Here is a 21,817-nt window from a genome sequence, read left to right as displayed (position 1 = left end):
TCCTGATTTTACATACTCTGTATAACTTTGCAACTGAGACCCTTCATGGTTTTGACTCTGGCCCGCCTATTTTGATTTTTTGTAATAAACCACTTCAGCTTTTCATTGATTAGGAAATCAGGTATTGAATGAACTCCATTACTTAATGAGCCCTTTTACTCTGGTTATTTGGTGTTCTGTGAGGTGCCTTAAAACACATTGCCTCATGAAATTGAGGCTTAACACCGCCTCCAATCCAGTAAACTATGGGAGAAATCAATTAGGTAAATTTTGGGGTGTCCAAATGTTTGGGTGCTGTTTTGCTCTCACAGTAGTAAGAGCAACACTCAATTATCTCGCAATTGTTTTTTAGGTAATTTTAGGTTGAAATGGATAAGTCAGGCCCATTGATTTAGAATAGATCATGTGCCACTGATTGTCCCACAAACTATACACACAAATTACAATTTTCTGGCCTAATGAATAATTAAAATGCAGATCTTGCTTTCATTTAACTAAAATACTTTGATGGACAAATCTATACTCCTTCTATAGTCTATGTCCTATTACACTAAAACTAATATTTCTTGAGCAATATGAATCTAAATGCCCATTTTAAAAAGTGTACAAGGACAGTGACGGCAGCCGAAACACGTAATATTCCCACATGTTCTGAAGATGGCTCTGCTATTATGCTACTTAAAGCAGTGGACTTTTTCAGGATATTCCTTCCTGAAATATAAATTGACATTTATAGTTTTCCCTGAATATATTTTGGGTAATTTGCTGTGAAATTCACAACTTAGCAACTATTACATAAATATGATGGAGCACTGGGCCTTGCAACGTAATCTCCATGTCAAGTCATTAAATATTTATCGTATGGAGCTTTGATAGCCGACATGAAGCATGGAAAGGAAAAAAGCATCAACATTACATTTCTAACTTGTGAAGCCAATGTGACCCCACAATAAGGACCAGGAATCACTAAATATGATTAAAGGGTTTTATTTTGGATTAGGAATCAATCCAGTAATTATGCAAATTCAATAAGTACATTAGCACATTATGCAAAGTGAAATATCTCAGTTGATTTAATGCAACAGCATTCGGTACAGATTTGTGATAGCCACGCTAATACAGACACAAATAAAAGTGAACAGGTACTTCATAAAGAAACTTTCCTTTTCTTTCCTAAACAAAAGTCAAATATTGGATCATCTATCACAGGTCTCTAATTCGGGAGCATAGAAGAAGGTGTCAGCATGATCAGACTCTAGAAATCTAGAGAAAAAGGAAATGAGTGTTTAGCATAATGCTTCACACCCACAAGAACTCTGTACCTCTCTAAGTTTAAAAGCAATCTGCAGTGACTCTAACTATGAGACATCAACTTTAAAATAACAGGAGTTGCGGAAAAGTCCTTATCTCCTTTCACACCACCTGGGACTAATCAAACCATTATTTGAGTACATCTGCAACATCGCTCTGAATTCCCAACGCATCGAACTGAGACTGTGGTTCTTACCCCTGAAAATCTTGCCATCCTGGTACGTGATGAACAGAAAGCTTCTTTCGACCACTGTTCTGCACGTTCACTGCCACGTTTCCAACCAAGCCTCTCTATCAACAGCCTAATACAAACAGAAAACCTTCTCTAACTAACAAATTAATAAACCTGCAACAAAAGGAAAACATGCTGACAAGCAAAATGCATTTCACCTGCAGTTGGTGACGCCTCTGCTATTTCTTTATCAATCTTAGTCAACAGAGATTTTGCATCTGTTATCAATTGATTTTCTTTGATCTCTTGTTCTAAAGTAAATATCTCTACTGACTGCTGTTGGGATAATCGTTGGGCCGTTTCAATTGTCAAGACCGTTAGGTCTGTCCTGCATTTCGTCTCTATACAGCTGTAGCCTTTTTTGTAAAATGGGTCCTCGGTGAAAATCACTGGGATGTTCCATATCTGTAGACCAAAGGGAATGGTTCCTGCTTTCAGATGTTCTAGTAAAAAATGTCCATGCAATTCAGTTCTGATTTGCTTCTTTTTTAATCTGATTAGTTTATCTGATTCGTTTTGGTGTTTGGCAGTAGCACTTAAAGACACTGATGAAAAGAGGGATGGTGCATTCAACAATCTTTGAATGTGCTCCTCTGTATACGCAAAAGCATCTTGCATCATCATAACGAAATGAAATGGATACACAACTATGTCGCGTTTCAAACCCTATTATGTCTCTTACAGGGTTCTCTTCAGGACTCAGAACACATTTGAGCTGAAAAAAACGAGGAAAAAAAGGGAAAAGAAAACGAAAAAACCCAGAAAAAAACGTTTGTTGCCTGTTTTTTTCAGCTCATATGTGTTCTGAGTCCTAAAGAGAACCCTGTAAGAGACATAAGAGGGTTCAAAACGTGTTGACTGCTATTATTCCAAGCAAGTGTCTGTTGCAAGCATTTTGGATACAATGAGGTAAAAACAGTGCAGATGGTCTGTGAGAGGCATATGGTGTACAAGCATTAGAATGTATGGTAATATGAGTTTTTTTCCGTTTTTTCCAGCTCATATGTGTTCTGAGTCCTGAGGAGAACCATGTAAGAGACGTAATAGGGTTTGAAACGCGTTGACTGCTATTATTCCAAACAAGTGTTTGTTGCAAGCATTTACCATGGAGGCTCAAAATGAGAATTAAAAATAAGCTGTAATTTGAAATAACGATATTGAGCCCAATTGGTACACTGTTTGGTTTTCGGCCTCAGTAAAGGAAGATACAAGTAGGGTGTTGAAATGCCAGCTTAAAGGGCTGTGTGTAGTATGATAGAAAGAGAGATCATTCTTTAGAAATCACAGAACCGGAGCTAAAAATAATCTTTGTATTTGGTTAATGTATTGTTTAATGTCTTGTTTTGTTTTGCTTCAAAAAATGTGATCTTATGTAACAAGGTTGCTGTCTCTCTGTATTGTGTAAAGTTTTGTGACAAATTGTTTTAACAGATGAATAATACAATCTGACAATTTTCTAAAGTGACTGGGGGTGAGTGTTTGATTTGCTCCAATGCTCTGTCCATCATCCCCTTTGGTATCGCTTTGTTCGCCCTAAGTTGGCAGGGTATGCCCAGACGTGGGTCCCTTGCTCACTTTGCCACTGGATTCAAGATAGCCTGGCTGAAGAGGGTTATGAACCCGAAACCGGTCCCAGGATGCTTGTTTCCAGTCCAGGTAAGACATGGCTTGGCAGTTCGGGCTGGACAGTTCCCATGAGGCACAGGGTCAGCCTGATTTGCATATGGCCATGTCTGAACTGGGGTGGTGGAGTGAGCTAAAGAATGATGATGGATTAAACCCAGATCAGTTGACTGGGGGTGAGTGTTTGATTTGCTCAAATGCTCCGTCCATCATCCCCTTTGGTATCAATTTTCTAAAATACACATTAAATAATTATGAATTATCAAATGAAAAATAAAATATATGGTCATATCAATTGCTGTGTATGATCAAGGTGCGAGATGATTGAATTGGTATCAGTATTGGCAGGTGTGAAATTGTTTGTTCATGTTGAAACTGAACATTAGTGCACATGTATATAAAACTCTAGTCTCTATAGTGAAAACATTCCATTAATACATAGCTGCCAAGGTTTCAGGTTGCTATGTGTGACATATTCATAATAATTTCAATGTAATTTTAAGTGAGATTTCAACGTCTACAAGTGACACTTTCTCTTGAGCGAAATCAAGTAATGATGACGAAGGGCACTAACCGGAGACAGACTGTGTGATTACAGTTCTCAGTAACAGAGACATTTCCCCCCCCCCCCCCCCCCAATAAAACCAAGCACTTAATTCCATGGAAAGAGATAAAAATCAGAAATTACACCCATTTGAGCAACGAGAAACTCGAACTCTGCAGCAGGTGCTTTGAAACCTATTATTTCTAAATAATCAGCACCCTCTACCTCATCCTCAGCGCCAAGTGCAAAGGAATCGCTGTGACAAAATCAGCAACCCACTGAGCTATCCACATAAAATACAGTTTTGTAATTTTCTGGTTCACTTTCTTTGCAGCAGGCATTTTAACCCTCTGTGCTACTTTATGGTGAGAGTCAAAACTGCCAGTAGATGAAACTCTGACCTCTCTCCAGCAGGAACGTTAATCATCATCATCATCATCAGCTTTATTTCGACACAATAGTCATAAAAGCACATACATGTAACAAAAACAGTAAAAGACGAATTGTAAAATATTACAATGAAAAGGCAAACATATGCAAAGGATATTTCATTACCAAAGCATAAATGGGAGATAAGAGATATCTGATAGCACATAGATTATATTAAACATAGGACCAGCAAAATAGGATCAAATAGTGGGCACATTTAGTCTTCTTATCCTCCACATTGATGCAAGAAATGAGGATACTGCAAACACTATTTGTCTAGATAAATCAGTCTTAAGGACTCTGTAAGCTTCCCTACAGTGTATGAATCCAAGATTCCTACAAATAGGTATAATCCAGTATTTCCTGCTATTCTTATAGGCCGGACAGAAAAACAGTATATGTAAATCAGACTCTGATGCAGCATCGCAGCTAGGACAATTTTCCAGAGTGGAGACTGACCAATTGGCTGTGTATGCTCTTACAGGAAGTGTGCCAAATCTCCACTGGATAAATAATTTCCTATTAAGATGGGGTCTAATCTCACTGAGTGCCTCTTCAAAGTGAAAATCATCTTTTGAGGTTAAAAAGTTTTTGGCTAAAGTAGAAGATTGAGATTTTGTAATAGCATTAGCTAATTTAGCCGCATAGTAAATAAAAGTCAATTTTTTTGCGGAAATAGTGAAACAGGCTGTCGCTGGAGTTGACCAGAGATCAGAAAGTCCAAGAGCATCAAATTGGGTCCTAATATACTGAAACCAGGGAAATTTGCCTGCACTCGGTAAACTCAATATTTCCGCTAATTCATTCCTATAAGGCTGTAACTCCGGGGTTGTCCACATCCTTCTCCAGAAGATCAAGGGTTTCAGACCGAGGACTTCATCTATAGGACGTACACCTAAGTCAAGTCTTAAAGGAAGTAACGGAGTGCTTTGAGGAAGTAATAAAAGGTGTCTTAAAAACTTGCATTCCGCACGTACAATCTCTGGGCAACATTTCGATCCCCAGAGTTCAGCGCCGTAAGAAATACGACCACGTGCTTGAAGTTTATATATTTCGAGTGGGGGCGCTAGTGGTTTTGCAGATGAAGAGTTATAAAACTTCATAATCCCACCAATTGACTGAACTAGCTTTAAACGGGCCTTGGTTTGATGAAGGGCCCAAGAGAATCCTTCATTTAGAGTGAGACCGAGATAGTCGAAGGTATTAACTCTCTCCAAAGTTGTACCACCTATAGAGGGGTTTGGACGTGTTTTAGAAGGTGGGTTGAAAATCATGAATTTAGTTTTCAATGTGTTGATTTCCAGCCCATGATCCAAACAAAATAATTCAAACGCGTCCAATATCCTCTGTAAACCAAAGGGGGATTTCGAAAGCAGGAGGGTATCATCAGCGAACATTATCGCCGGAACCCTGCTGCTAGCTAACTTAGGAGCATCGCTGTCTATAACCTTATCTAGGTAGGTGAAGGCTCCATTAACGTAGAGACAAAATAAAGTAGGGGCCAGGACACATCCTTGCCTGACTCCTTTCTCTACAGCAAATCTTGGAGTAAGTGTTCCAAACTTCCCATGCCTGACTTGAGCAAAATTCGCTTGGTGTAAGCGAATTAAGATATTCAACAGCGAGGCAGGTACACCCAAGTTAGCTAAGATAGTCCATAACTTTGATCTTGGGACAAGATCAAAAGCCGCCCGCAGGTCGACAAAGAAGGTATACAATGATCCCAGCTCAGCATGTACAGTTTTCCAATGTAAAAGCATAAGCAGAAAGATTTGATCTGTCGTAGAGACCTTCTTCCGAAAACCAGCTTGATAGGGACTAAGGATGGAACACTCTTCCATCCAGTCTTGGAGACGATTTAAGATCAAGCGGGCGAAAAAATTTTGAGGTACATCTATCAGACTAATCGGCCTGTAATTTACTGGAAGTAGAGGAGAGCCTTTTTTAAAAATAGGAACTATCTCAGCTCCGAACCAAGTGGTAGGAATTGCCATGCCATTTAAAATGGCATTAAATAGTGCCGTTAGGTAGGGAGCCCATAATCACCAGCCTTGTCTTTGACTTACCAGGTCTTGCAGTACTGGGAAAATATAGCCTGCTGCTTCGTACTGACACTGTCGCTGTAGCTCTTTGGGGTAACACGCAGGTAGGTCAGCAGTGTGCAACCATTTTGATGTAACTATTTAGTGGCTCTCTGAGCCGGGGAGTCGACGGACTCAGGTTACGCACCTGCGTTGCTACGAGAGGTACTAGACCTGATAATGATTTTAGCAGCTTACATTGCAACCCTACACTCTTTCCTACTCCCTGCTGACGAGAGGCAACTACCTCGAAACACGTGTCCAGGGATGGCTAACGCTATTCACACTTGCACTCACGACACGAGCATAGGTGTATCCGCCGACGCTGACTACAGGGACCACAGTTCTTTGGGGTAACACGCAGGTAGGTCAGCAGTGTGCGACCATTTTGATGTAACTATTTAGTGGCTCTCTGAGCCGGGGAGTCGACGGACTCAGGTTACGCACCTGCGTTGCTACGAGAGGTACTAGACCTGATAATGATTTTAGCAGCTTACATTGCAACCCTACACTCTTTCCTACTCCCTGCTGACGAGAGGCAACTACCTCGAAACACGTGTCCAGGGATGGCTAACGCTATTCACACTTGCACTCACGACACGAGCATAGGTGTATCCGCCGCGCTGACTACAGGGACCACAGTTCTTTGGGGTAACACGCAGGTAGGTCAGCAGTGTGCGACCATTTTGATGTAACTGAACTGTCTGCGGAGTCGCACTCACTGGCTGTAGACATCTTCTAAGAAAGTGTTGCTGTGATGTGGAGACAGGAGTTAGTCACCGGTTCGAAAAAGTTAGGCTGGCATAGTGACAGATGATGCCTGCGTCCCTCTGCATACTGTACAGTACTGTGTTGCATCTGCTGTAGTTTGAAGGCACGGTGAGAGCTCATGGCGTGGCATCACTGTCTTGAGAACCGTGCAGTGTGACTTTTAACGACACTCAGTGCCTTCTCTCACCATAACCAGACACAATATTATTAATTTAGGCTCCTTGACAAGGAAAGCTAAGTGGTAGCGGAAATAAATATGTATGAACTGTATGGTAGAAAAGGGGTGAGATCGGATGTTCATGGGGACACTTCAACATACATAGGGCATGATTACGAGTAGTTTCATATCATAGGTTTCACTTTCGACCGCCGCATTACAATGCTGGCGGTCGAAAGTGAAACTGGCTGGTCATTGCGGCAGGATTCCACTGGGCTCAAGGAGCCTGTGGGCCAGTCGGAGGCCCCACAGTAATCCCTGAGCACGGCGTTTCACGCCTTCAGGACTACAATGCCGGTTTCTGACAGGCTTGCCATGTGGGCTTTCTGACATGGAAAGTCTGTCAGAAAGTGACTTTGGGGGTTCCTAGCAAGGCCCCCTTATCCCTGTGGCCTCAGGTTGGGGGCCGAGGGGGAAACTTTGCCCCCCCCTATTAATCCCTGCACCGCATGGCAGGCACCGCCAGGTGCCTGGTACGCTGTGCAGGGATTAACAGAAGTTTTCATTTCACTTACGTTCGCCGGACATTGTAATCAGGTCCATAATGTGCACGCCGATACCACAAATGCTGTGATATGCACCTGTTCCTATGAAGGTACCTCGCTGGCAGGTAGCGAGGGGTGGGGTTAAAAAAGAGAGATAGGCAGATGGTGGGGAGTGTTCTGACACATATCAATAAATTAGATTGGCTTAAGCAAAGTTTGAACCATGGTAGGTATCAAGAGATGTTCTGCATGGGAGTTTGTTTCTCTTTGAAACAACAATAATGGTTCAGCTGAGTTCCCCTGCTTTTTACCCCCGCCCCGGTCCTACAAGAGGGCCTGGTATAGGAGAGAAATGCATTTAAAGAGGTTTTACTGAATGGCATAAAACAACAAAAAGAAAAGATATTCAACAACCAAAGCTAAAATTAACACTCGAGGGACTAAACGCAGGTGTTTCATAGCTTCGTAAAAGGTACATCACTCAAATATAATAATAAAGGGTACGGAGTATTTTGGAGAGAGTGGTGAGTCATACACAACAAAAGGTGTGGGGCTCTATACACTGAAGTTCATTTTTAACACTGCACAGATATGAAACGGAGGGAATATAGAAATGGGCACAGAAATGTAATGCTATGGGGGAAGGTGCAGTAAAAATAATGTAAGAAGAAGGTACCACCCCCGGATAATTCTAGCAGTGAATGCGCGGATGTTCTGTAGGCCACAAGACTAGGTCAGTCACAGACTGAGGCTGTCGACGTGGTGGGGTCTCAGCTGCTAATTATATTGTATTGCAATGGCATTTATGTAGCGTTTACTACCCCTGACGAGGTGTCAAAGCGCTTTTTCTGCAAGTAGCACGCTACTCCGGAACCCATAAAGGATTAGTGGTGAATTAGTATAGTGAAAAATGAAAGTAATTTGAGTGGTGGACCTGTTAGTCAGTTATTTGGTTTGAGAAGAATAGTGGAGGGATAGAAGAATGCAGTCAGCTGAGCCTAGGCCGCTGCGGCATGAGCCAGAGTCAGCAGGCATGTGTCAGTCAGCCTGAAATTGTAATTATTAATTAAATTTACTGTGCAGACACACTCGGCCAGCAGACAGTACTAGTAGTACTTACTGGGAGTGAGCTTTGTTTGCAGCAGCGTCTGCACACACGGCACTGAAAACTGTGACACAGTTAATAACAAGTGCAGCAGAGTGCTGGCAGGCTGACTATAAAGCGTGCCTGCTTCTTCGAAGCTGGCTTCACCTCCCGCCTCTTTAGCAGTGCTCCCCTACTTTAATCTTGCTCTTCCTGTCATGATCCCCAAACCGCTCTGTTGTAGGATCCAGCTGTGTGAGCCCCGCGAGTCCTCATTGAGCTCTCAGACACCTCGATGCTGTAAATGCAGCTCCGGCGGTTGCGGTCACTTAACTGCTTCACCCTCAGCACGCAGGTGGTCAAGCTGGCTCTAAAAATGTGTGATTAATGCATTTTAATACAGTGATGCGGACCTCCACATTAAAATGGGTCAGTCTAATGCCTGTTTGGTAGGACTTGGCAGGACTTTTAATACGTTTGAAAGCATTACGCTTGTTAATAAAGTTAAAACACACAGTAAATATGTCAAATACATGTACATAATTGCATTTCTGTGACGTGTAAGAGTGGAGTCTAAATTGCGCTGCTCCAATTATAATTACAATATAATACAACACATTACTAGGAGGCCTCCAAATATAGTACTTCCCCCTTTCCCAAAAACCCCATCCCGAGAGTTTGGATTTGCACATAACCATGCTCCAAGAAGCCCCACCCACATATGTGATGCAAGAGCAGTGAAGAAGGGTTGGGTATGCTGTGGACAAAATAAGCTACATTTCGGCGACTCTCGTGCTTTGGTTGGTTACGAGTGTACATGCTGAAATGTATTCTACTGCTTCCTATTTTATTTTCATTATTTATAATTGCCCCGATTGTTGTTCTCATAATTACTCTTCAAACAACCACACAAGCGATAACCGCCATGCGTGCAAAATCCAAGCAGCACCGAAACAAATGGAAATGTAACAAACACCCTTTGCACGAAATTGACCCATGGAATCCCACATGTCGTTACATGGCTGACACCGAACAGACGAAGCACAGCAGATGCAACCAAGCTGGCATGCCACGCGCCCGACGATCTCCATAAGGCAGGATTCATTCAGACTAGTAACAAAAACTAGTGTCACAATACAGCGTTATCACCGTACTATTTTTGTATAATTGTGAAAGAAAATTAATTATCTTTGAAAATATACTAGTTGTCGATCCAGTGTGGATATTTAATTTAAGGGAAAAAAACATCGACATTGAAACACTTCTAGCTTGGTAACGTGTTGGCTTTTTAGTGTGGCACCTCTTACAATGAAATCATTTGCACTAAACTAGTGTGCCCGCCACATCGCGGAAGTAATCAAAATGTGTCCTATTCGTAGTAGGTGTAATCTCGAGGCAGTCAACACGTTGCCCGGGCAACAGCCGAAGCGACGCGGTATAGTACGCCGCGTGGTACTCTACACTCTCTTCCGGATAGGCCGGGAGATTCTGACCAATTGTGCAGGGCGTCGCGGAGACTGGCATCACTTATGCAAATTTAGTTTAAAAAAGACGGCGGGAGTTCTGAGTTTCGCGCGAGCAGCTTTGGCGCCGCGCGCTGAAATCGGCCCCTCCATTCATTGTCCGCTTCCTGGAGAGCCATTTTCCTGCCGCGGCGCAGAACAGAGGCCGCCGCCCGCTCCCGCAATCCGCTGCCATCCGCCCGCCGCAGACTCCCAAACCCATAGGGAAGCGGCCTCATCGATCCCCCCGACTCACAGCTTCTCATAGCTGACCCCATTTCTAAGCGGGGAGTGCTCCTTTTGCTCGAAAAAGGGTAACAGAGCGACGGAGGGCAGCCGGCGGCGGCGCAGCGAGATGCGGAAGGGCATGGCCCCGGGGACCCCAGCCCGGCGGCTAGTGAGCCGAGAGCACGGCCCTCCCACCCCGCTATTGCTGGCCGCCGGCTTTAGCCCGGCCGCCTACATCCAAATCTTGGCTTCGCCGCCACCCAGCCCGGCCGCTCCGCCCCACGAGCAGGCTAGCCCAGCGGGTGGCCCGATGCATCCCGTCCTGCACGGATCCGGTGGCAGCAGGGGCGTCCCGCCGCAGAGCCCCAGCACGGGGCGGCCCAAGGTAAAACTCCAAAACGTAGGCCTCTATAGACGCGCTCCGGAGCACACCTCGTACGTGTGCATGCTTACGTCATACGTGTGCATCTCTTCAAGGGCACAGCCACGCACTTTATGACAAGTCCACTGATGTACTCCACGCCTGTGCGTAGGCTCTTATCTGCTTGTATGTGTTTTTACGAGGCACAACTGCATTGTTGCACTTGCACAGTGCCTGTATTTAGTTGTGTATGTATACGTGTATGGTGACCCAGCCAGCGCGCATCTCGAGTGCCTACAACAAAATTGTGTCTTTGTGTAATGTAACAGGTGTTCATATAAAGCGCTTCAATACCTTCAGGTCGAGTTAGCGCTATATTTAAAGAAAGAAAAGTGTGAAAAGGTGTAAATATGTTCAGCCTATCAGTGCATTTATTGAATTCTCAGTTTCACCACACGTTTTGGATTCTGCGCATACTACCAGTGCGTTTATTGAATACTCTGTTCCACCACAGAGGTTTTGGATATTCACATTACTGCAACTGTATAAATGTATACGAGATAGTCGTGTACTTGCCTACATTGCAGCCAATGCTCATATGGACTGACATGAAAATGCGCGCTTGGAGAACACCATACTTCACTTGACACGTCGCTTATTCTGCACTCGTATCTTTGTGTAGATTAACTACTGTCTGCACAGCATTTGCACACGAAGTGTAGGAACTGCACATACATACAACCTATTCCAAAGTCGCTAGGTCACGTATGCACAGATAAATTGCACATTCGTGGCTTCTAGACATGCTTGCAGTCTATCTGCGCAAATGGATTATGTGTACGTCACTTGTGTGCACATTGCAGCCATATGCGTAACAATGTAAGTGCTGCCTAAATGGATTATGTGTACGTCACTTGTGTGCACATTGCAGCCATATGCGTAACAATGTAAGTGCTGCCTAATTTATCAGTTTTATGCAAATATTTGATTCCCTGCTCAACTTTTGTTTCCTACAACACAAAATTCATGGCAATTTTCAGGTCCATCGCATGGTAAAATGGCAGCCATGACAAGCCTCTTGCCCCCCCCCCCCCCTCCCTCCTTAGCGGAATAGTGAATTCCCTGATTTATTACGATTTTTTTTTCTACCCTAGGTGGTTCTTTCCCTAGGGTGGGACCATGTCTCCCAGCCCCATTTGTTCTACTGTATTCCTGTGGTGCATCATGCAAACTACATTTTCCAGGTGCTGCCGGACAATCCAATCGCTCAGATTATTTTTTCATATCTCTGAAAAACCAGTGACACAAGGCAAAAGTGCTCTTGGTCGTGTCTTTTTTTTAATATTTGGGATGTTGTATAACAATTTGTGAAATGCACATATACAAAACATTGTGTCCTCATGCAACGTAACTGGTGCTATGTAAGGCACTCTGATACCCGATTGGATTCGGGTCAAGTTCGCGCTATATAAAACTGCAAACAAAAAAAAATGGTACTATTCACAGCCAACCTGGTTCATATACTTCAACATACTAAACAAATTTGCAATGATCAAAAGAAAAAACTCATCCTAATCTGGGAAAATTCTTATTGTCCAAGTTGGTTGTAATGCAAGACACACGTGTTTGCTGTAGTTTACTTCCTTTTTAGGTTACCCATATAACTTTGTACACCATCACCAATTTGTTAGTTTGAAATGAAAACCTTTTGAGCTCAAGTAGAATCTGCGATATTTTGTGCTCCAATCTCTATATACACACCCTAAAGATTTGTCATGGGTAACCTATGAAAAACAGCACATTTTCATCAGTTTTCATTATCAGCGCCACCTTTATTTGGGTTCTAGATGAGTTACTACATGGTACGTATGTGTTCTGGTGATGCCTAAAGAACAATTTCCAATCAGGTTAGTATCTTGACCAGGGTTCTCTAACCTTTTCTGTAGGGAGAGCGCCTTCTGATCATTGTGAGCTACTGAAGGTCAAGCAAATCGCGCATTGTTCCAAGAGACCCCCTCCACGCCCAACTTCATTGACATTAAGACTAATTTCCATGGAGCCAGATCTTGTTAGTGTCAAATACTTCGAGTTCTCTAGCTAGAAGCAATATGGTTGATTTCAGATTTTTTTTTTTGTCACTGTGCTTCAAGACCTTTCAATTGTCACAGAAATTATAATTCAGCTCAAATTAAAAACAAATAAAATCAGTCTACAGTGTGGTACTGAAGTATGTCCTCTAATACCGTGTAATCTGGTAGTTTCAGAGGGCAGTTCTCAAGACGTCCTTGGTGGCAGGGTGTAGCAGTTATACGGGTGCAAAACTTTCCTGAATCTCACAAGTGTATGTATTCAGGCGCGTATTACTCTTCTATTGCAGTTCTGACAAGATCCCTGTGTTTGTCCATGTCCAGATTATCTCAACTGCTGCTATTTGGTGCATGAAAGAAAGTGCTGCATCTCCCCTCTACTTTGAAAAGGTTACATTACATTTTTACCTTTAAAGTTTTTAGGGCACCCGTGGTGTTGGCAATTGTATTCTCATTACTCCTTTTACTTCGGTCTTGGTGTCAGTAAGCATTGCTCTGTTCTTCTACTAATTCAAAACTTTGGAAGATGCAGAAGATTCTTCTCTCCAGCTACTTTTCTTGGTGCCAGTAAATTCTGCTTTCTAATTGTCAGCTCAAACAATAGAAAACTGAAAGATGCATAAAAAAAATCTCTACCAAATCAGTGAGGGGCTTGACACTGCCTGGCAACTAATAATCCTCTGTAATCTGGGGTATATCCTGAGAGGGCAATTATGATGCAACTTTTCAAATGTTCATCAGTCAGATGTGTTTAACATTTGGATCTTGCAAAGATCATATCGGAAAAGGCTTTTTAAAAAAAGAAATGCAGCCACACGGGGAAACAAGCATTTGCAATGCATTAGGTCTCGCAATTGCGAGATTTTTAAGTATTGGCATTGTAAATGGCAATGCCATTTATTTGTGTTTACAAAAAAAACATGCAATAATAAAAGGCATTGTCATATACAATACAAATAGGTCAAAGTTTCTAAAATGCGATACCTATTGCATTGTAAATGCTTGTTTACAATTGGCATTCTGAACTCCAATATCTGAAGTGCTTTCATATGTGTAAATGAAGAAAAGTTTCAGTGAAATAAAATATTTGTCTAAGATTACACAATTTAAGCTGAAAAGCCGCACGTTATCCAGGTTTTCTAATTTAACTTTGTGCAAATCAGCCAGGGAATGGGCATGTGGTTGTCTTTCCTTATGTTAAGGCTTTGTTGTAATCTTTTTGTGGATTTGCAACTGTTTTTATATAGCAATAACTTGACCAAAATGTAGTTGTGTGTAGATACCTGTAGCAGGGGAGTAAGAGGGCTCATCAGTTGTGTGTAGATGCCTGTAGCAGGGGGTTCAGGCAGTTGTGTGTGGATACCTGTTGCAGGGCAGCATAGGGACTGTGTCCGTATGTTCCGTGTGGACTGGTTCATTAGACAAGACTGCTGTGAGGGAGGATCCCTCCAAGTTGACGGGAGCACTTATCTGGAAACTAAAGTGTATCTTATGGTAGTTGAGAGAATTCATACAATTGATACACTCAAAGCGTTTCTGAAGCTTCTGTTTTTGGATTTATTCAATCAATTGAAGTCACTCTACCAATGATTTCTTGGTATCTCAATGTTGTAATGCAATCCAAGAATATTATAGATCCCAATGCATTTCAGGTCAAGCATGGCCCTTCATCCAGGGTCACATCAACATTTTCTGAAAACGAAACAGGAGACTTGTCAAAACAGTCCAGGAATTAATTCTACCAACAGAATAATATAACATCATTCTATATGCAGCGTAGTGAACACCATGACACAAGTTCGGAGAAGGAGTGCAAATGTGTACCCAAGACAAAAAAAAAGTCTAAAAAGATAACCTGCTTAACAATATTTAGAAATGCGTAGAGCTCATAGAGCAGGGGTCTCCAACGAGTAGCTCGGGAGCTACTGGTAGCTCGCCAGCACCCTCAAAATAGCTCTCATAGGTGAAGTTAATCCCAGTATCTTATTCAGAGAGTCTATGCAGAGACTCTGAGCATATTAAAAAAGGCAGCACTTCTCATCTGAAGATCTTTAGCCAACCCGCCTACGGCAGGGACTCGTATTAACAATCAAACACGCACGGTGTTGGCCTATTGAGTCAGCCACATGGTCACCTTTATCCAGTCTCGAACTAAGTCACAAGGTGATTGGCCATGTGGTAGTTCCCTGCTTTATCAATTTCACCATGTATGTAAACAGTGGGCCATAAATGAAGTGGCAGTGGTAGCCTGAGCAGTAATCAGTGCTGACCCACTAAAGTGTTGGACTGCAGGAGTCCTAGTGAAAATGTTTCAGTTGGGTGCATGAGCAGCCAAGAGTTGAGGAAAGCTATGATCCGGAGCAGAGAAAATGAAGAGCCTCATCTGCGTTCATCTGTGTGCATCCTTTATAAACACTGTTGCTTCCTGTAAGCTACACCTGGTATCAAGGACTACCAAATGGGTATGATGGCCCCCATCATATGGGTTTTGTCTGTGGCACAATTGTCAGTTCATGGCATAATAGTGCCAATGACATAATTATGGCCATTCTTTACTATTTTGGGTATTCGTTGTCTAGTTATGGTATACCGTCAGCCATCAGTGACATATTAAGAGCATAACTGCCCTATATTTAGGCGTCCCTGATATAATTTTGGCTGCCCCTTGCATAATAATGACCATGACTAATAATTTGGTGGCCACCCTGGTCTTTATGGTGTCTGGACTTGGCACAATTTATACTGGTGGGCATTATTGGCGTTATACAGTCCTCGGTGCTATGGCGCCATGGATTATGGCTGTAATACCTGAGCATTTGAAGCAGTGTGTCCATGTGAGGCATTTGTACAGGTGAGTGCCCATTTAAAATGACTAGCTGGTGTTTGGATACTATGTATTTCCTAAAAATGAAAACGTGTATTTTAAAGGAATTTTTTTCAAACAAAGGTTTTCTTCAGGAAAATTTAGTTTGTTTGCCCAAAATGGAAAGTGGTGGTAGAAAAATCTGTGTATTTTCAGAAATTGATATGCTGGTGGAGACAAAAGGTTGCAATTCCAAAACACATTTAAAGTTGAAATTGAAAGATAAGTCACGGTGAATTGAGGAGACCTATTGCTGTGGTTATGTCCTTTATGCCACAAGGCATGTGAAGATTTAAATGTTGTATTATCAGTCAGGTGGGGGCATTTAATATTGATAAATGTTTCTCTAGCATTTCTTCTGGTACTACCACCTGGAATACTTGGGTGGCACTATGATAATCCTGCTTAGGGTGGTCATAGTGTAATGTTTGCATGTGCTGTCAATATTTTACAGTGATAAAATTTGCTAGTAGGTCAACAGGACTTTCCTTGAGCTGAAGTAGCTCTCAATTCGGAAAATGTTGGAGACCTGCTGAAATGTAAAAACAGCGGTGCTCATGTTAAAAGGTCGTGATTTTCAAGACCTGCTTCATGGTGTCAAAAGCACGCGCATTGTGCTCTTTTTCAAAGCACATACTCGTGCTGGTGGCACGCATCTGCGCGCTCCCGCAAGGCTTATGCCAGCACGAGTATGTGCTTTGAAAAAGAGCTGCACGGCAGCTATAGGTCTCCTATGCAGTGCATGCGCACTGCGTAGGCGAGACCTAAAAAGTTGAATCATTGCTTTGCGGGTGTTCATGTACTCGTCCGCATCAACAAGATTTCCAAAATTTCTGATTTACCTTGCTTTCAATTCAATGTCATTTTGAAGATTAACCATCTTCATTGTAGCAGAGTCCAGGTGAGCAGCACACTAATTTGTTCAGAAATGTCACAAACATCCACTTGCATAAAGGGGCTTGAAATAAACCACACACAGGGCTCCAGTTGCTCAAAATTACAAAATTGGTAATTGAACTCTTGAGTAAGCCATATCAGTTGGCTACAGTATTTCTCAATGTCCAGGAGCATATCCAGCTTTGTTTTCTGAAGGGATTTGAAGCACAGCAGGGAAGTGCTGCATCTTCTTTTCCTGCACGTGCTGTATGAAAAGGGAAGTGCTGCATCTTCTTTTCCTGCACGTGCTGTATGAAAAGGGAAGTGCTGCATCTTCTTTTCCTGCACGTGCTGTATGAAAAGGGAAGTGCTGCATCTTCTTTTCCTGCACGTGCTGTATGAAAAGGGAAGTGCTGCATCTTCTTTTCCTGCACGTGCTGTATTTAAAGTTAAGTGTAGATTTTAATGTTTTTGCAGAAGTAATCACACTGGTTACCTTGTTCAGTTGTAGATTTTTTGGGGGGGTCAAATTCCAAATCCAGCCACAACTCGGTGCTTGATAACTGGGTAATATCTTAATTTCTAAACTTAATGAAATTTTTCAGTCCTGCAGGAGCCAGAGAGAGCATTTGTTAGTTGGGACCATGCTTAGCACAAGCTTTTAGTTGGGAGCATGGTGAGCCCAAGAGCTGAGAAGAGCAGGGTATGGTTCTAGAGCTGAGAAAAATAAGTATCACGTGCCCCACATTTGTGTGTCTAACATTTTGTACGTCCTTAATAAACAGTGCTATTTCCTTGAACTTGCATCTATTGTCCAGGACAACCAAATATGTATGCTGGCCCCCATCATAAGGATTTTATCCCTGGCCCAACTGTCCCCGTTCGTGGTATAATAGAGCCAATTGCATAATGGTCATCCTTGACTATTTTGGGCTTTTTTCGTCTAGTTGTGCAATAGAGGCTGCCATTATTTAGCATCCTGTTATGGTGGCCAGCCTTGGCACGGTGATGGTCCTGGTATAATGGTGAGCATTAATAGCATAACACGGGCATTTTTGGTGTTATGGTTAGCATCCATGGCCTATGATTAAGGCTTCCGTTTTCATAGATAAATACAGACCGAAAACAATGTGTTTTCCTGTCTGTATTTATTTTTAAAACCAGAAAAATGCTGAAAATGGTACTTCTTGTGAGAGTCTCTGTGCTATATTTCATGAATGACAGGCAACAGCTGAGCAGATAGGCCACATGGAGAGTTAAAAAAGAGAGATTTCCTTAAAGGCATATATTTGTAGTATAACGCTAATCTGTACCTGTGAGTGTAGTATTTTGTTATACATGGCTGTTTAATTTACTAAAATGTGACAGGCATCCATGTAGAAGTGCATGCCCAAGAGTTAAATAGACATGGAAATATACAATTATACAGCTTCATTTATTCTCAAAACACAAATTAAATATGGATAAATACCAATAAAATACCCCAAAAATAAATATGGTCAAATACAGACCGGTAAAAACAAAACTGGGAGCACTAATTATGATGCGTGGGAAATCGAAGTAGGTTTGGACCATGTAAGGCATTTTTACTTGATGAAAATGGCAAGCTGTTTAGAGACTTTAATTTCTAAAAATAACAAGCATTTACAATGCAATGGTCTCGGCATTGTTAAAGTTAGAGCTATTGGCATTGCTCATGACATTATTTTTGTTTTTAAAACATTTTAAAGGAACTGCATTGTTATTTACAATGTCAATAGCTTAATCACTCTCAAATGCGAGACATATTGCATTTGCACCCACACACAGAGCCACACACACAAAGCCACCCACACACACAGCCACTCGCATAGCCACCTACACACACAGTTAGCCACCTACACACACAGTTACCCACACACAGACAAAGCCACCACGCATAGAGCCACCTACAAAAAAAGCCTCCCACACGCACACAGAGCCTCCCACACGCACACAGAGCCGCACACACACACAGAGCCACACACAGCCATCTGCGCTCCCTCAGCCGGCTTGTGAGTGTAACGTCCCATGTGCTTGTGCTGGCATCACTAGGATAAGCTAGTCCCCATTGTTTGGTTTGCTGCGCGCGTTAATGACAGCTTTGCGGTAATTGTTCATTGTATGTAAGACATCAGGCCAATCTGAGCTGTCAGTCTAAAGAACAGGGCCTGGATGCTCGCGTTGGCCCCTATACTATGGACATCTTATCGTGTAACTATATAGCAAGCTGCTTCCGTGCGCATTCGCATCATCGTCTTTATGAAGTCTGCAAAGGGAGATGTTGAATTTGCTTATGCAACTGAATGAAAGGCTGCAGTGGGTTCAGAGCTCGTATATAGAGGTGTACATATTTTCTATTAGCTGTGTTGTGGGGCTTTTTCTGCGTCTGTCCAGCGATAAACTGATCGCCGCACTCCCATGTCGATTCCTTGTAATGCTAGGAGTCTCCTTCACGTGCTCTTTGAAATGACGCGGTGAAACGCCCACCATGTTGTTTTACTGAAGGATGGGGTGTAATGTCTAAAACCACGAGGCCAGCCAAGCAGTGTGGCTAGAAACCTCCTTGTGACGCCAGCTCGGGTGCTTGAGCGGCACAACTTTTGGCAGTTTTTCACTCGGAAGACTTTTGGAGAGCTTCATTGCAGATATGTGACCGGTCGCCTCTGTTCAAATCACTGTTGCTATGTAACCCACGCCTCCTTTTTACTGTCCTGTACAGTACGGGGGGGGGAGGGGGGCTGCACGTAGCGGACTTACCTGCACACCGCGCTTCTGCCATTTCTTATCTCTATAAATTAGTTTACTGTATCCTGCAAGCGTTTCAACGTTGGTGATTGCCAAGAAGTACGTAGCACATCGGGGGCTTGATGGCAAGCAGTGTGTGCCAGTGGTATTTAGCCAGCAGATAGACCCATAATTAAAGCACGAGTTGTTTGACTAGCAGGAGCGGCAACTCTAATGGTGTTTTTAGTGCTTTGTGTAGTTTTCTTAGTGACTGTTGTCTGTGTGAGTGATGTTGTGAAGCCTGGGCAGTCATCAGTGAAATGATGAGCGAGGGGGCGGAGGGACGGAAAGGCTCTCTCATGGATGGGTTTCACCAGACGGCAGAGCCAGCCGCGGAAAGGCGGGACCGTCCAAGTTGGAGGGACCGTGTTTAGACCGAGGAGCACCGAGGGGGAGTGGTGGACGGGGATGACACCATGAACACCACCGCCTTTCTCCGAGGTCAAGCAGAAATGCCTCGGAGAAACGCAGTGGCATTTTCGGATTGGGGGGGGGGGGGGCGTGTTTTTCTTTCTCTCCTCTTCCCATTGGCTGGAATGTTTACATTCCAGAGGAGAGAAAGAAAGTAAAAAACACGCCCCCGAATCCGAAAAAGACGGGGCTTAAGTGGACAGACGCCCCTCTCCTCCAATGGCTGGCCTCCGTTTAGGAAGCCAGCCAATGGAGAAGAGGGGCGGGTTCAAGCCCCGTACTTAAAAACGTTAAATCTCGCAAGCGAGACCGCGCAAGCGCAGCCATCGCTAGCCGAGACCTAAAAACGGATATTTTAAAGGCAAAAATTTGGTTTTTTTCCCCAAAGTTTTTTTTCTTAAATTGAATTTGTTTGCCCTCAAAGGAATGTGCATTTATTTATTTTTTCCTTTTTAAACTTTATTTATATGAAATAATAGGCACAGTCATTATATGGTTACATACGACAGTTTAGTAACATAGTCCACTTTTTGTACACATTTTGTCATCTGAGACAATAGAAAAACATTTGTATAAATCTTTTTCATACATAGCTTTACCTCATTTAGCGTGGGTCACATTTGATCATTCAATTTCTTGAGGTATTCAGGGCAGTTAGCAAATATCTCCTCTAAGTATTCCAGCTCCCCCATTTCCTCATCCATATTCTAGGACATCCCCTATGAACATAGTCTTTTCCGCCGCCATGACAGTGTCCATGTCCCCACGCCATTCCAATAACGTTGGGGCGGTTGTCCCACCCCAATAGCTGGCAATATTTCTCTTAGCTATCATGATATCCAGAGTAGCCCAGGTCTGCAACATTTAGGTCAAATCCGTCGCGTCCCAAATGTTAAGTAAGCAGCATTTGGTCTCCGCCGGGACTGGGTGATTAGGGGCATAACTGACTCCCAGTATGAAGCTATTACAGGGCATGTCCATATGATGTGAAAAAACGTGCCCACCTCCCCCACATTGTTGCAGGCAGAGCGGTTTATCTACTTTTTCCAATCTTACAAAGGGTAGGTCTGGTGTAATAAATTCTTTGGAAAATCTTAAGTTGAACAAGACTTAGTTTAGATGAGATCGCCACCTCTCTAGGGGACGCCAGCACCTCCTGCCAATCCGTGTCATCCAATTCACCCAGGTCTGCCTGCCATTTATCTTTAAGCTTCTTTTGTGGATCTGGCATGTTATTGACAAGTTTACAATATGTCAGAGATATTGCTTTTTTGTCCATATGATCCGTGAGTAGTCTGTTATCTAGTGGGGAGGCCTCAGACAGGGTGGTATCAGGGGTAATTGCCGCTTCAAGAGCGTGTTCAATCTGCCGGTAACGGAAGTACTCCGTTGACTGCATTTTGTACCTCTCTTGGAGTTGCGTAAATGTAATCGTGTTTCCCCGTATCCAAAGGTCGCCCACCCTAGATATCCCTATAAGGTCCCAGTTGTGAAAGCCTTTACTTTTTTCCTGTCTGTAACCCAGAGGGGTGTCGCTCGTGTGAGTAAATTGTGCCACCCTAACTGTTTTTCCACTGTTTTCCAGACCTGGAGTGTGTGGTTCGTCGGGCCCATCATGTATCGGGTTTAGTTATAGAGCGCCTGATGAGGACCTGTTGTCCCAAGCTGCAACCTGTCGAGGGCATAGGCTGGATCCGTGTAAGGGACATGGATCCACTGATTTATCACTGTCAGCTTAGCGGCCCAATAATAAGACTATGTTCGGGAGTGCGGTCACCCCTCGAGCCAGTCGTTGCGTCTTCTGGTTTGGTGAAAACCACGCTTTCCCATCTGCCTCTACTCTGTTTTGCTGGAAATGGCATAGAGTACTTGAGTTCACGGTTTCTAAGTTATTGCTTCACCGCTGT

At 43.0% G+C, this 21,817-nt stretch overlaps 1 protein-coding gene across 1 annotated transcript in view; it reads left to right on the top strand.

Moving 5' to 3' along the window:
- Positions 1-10,312: 10,312 nt before the first annotated feature.
- E2F3 (E2F transcription factor 3) overlaps positions 10,313-21,817 on the top strand; it is a 145,807-nt gene continuing 134,302 nt past the window's right edge. The window contains exon 1 of the mRNA XM_085607051.1: positions 10,313-10,892. Within this exon, the coding sequence (XP_085463177.1) occupies positions 10,635-10,892 (258 nt within the window). The 5' untranslated portion in view covers positions 10,313-10,634. The remainder of the gene's footprint in view (positions 10,893-21,817) is intronic.

This window comes from Triturus cristatus, chromosome 5_2 (assembly GCF_964204655.1).
Source record: "Triturus cristatus chromosome 5_2, aTriCri1.1, whole genome shotgun sequence".
In the NCBI taxonomy this organism is placed as follows: domain Eukaryota; kingdom Metazoa; phylum Chordata; class Amphibia; order Caudata; family Salamandridae; genus Triturus; species Triturus cristatus.
Note: the sequence above shows the minus strand (reverse complement) of the source record. Positions and strands in the feature narration are given on the sequence as shown.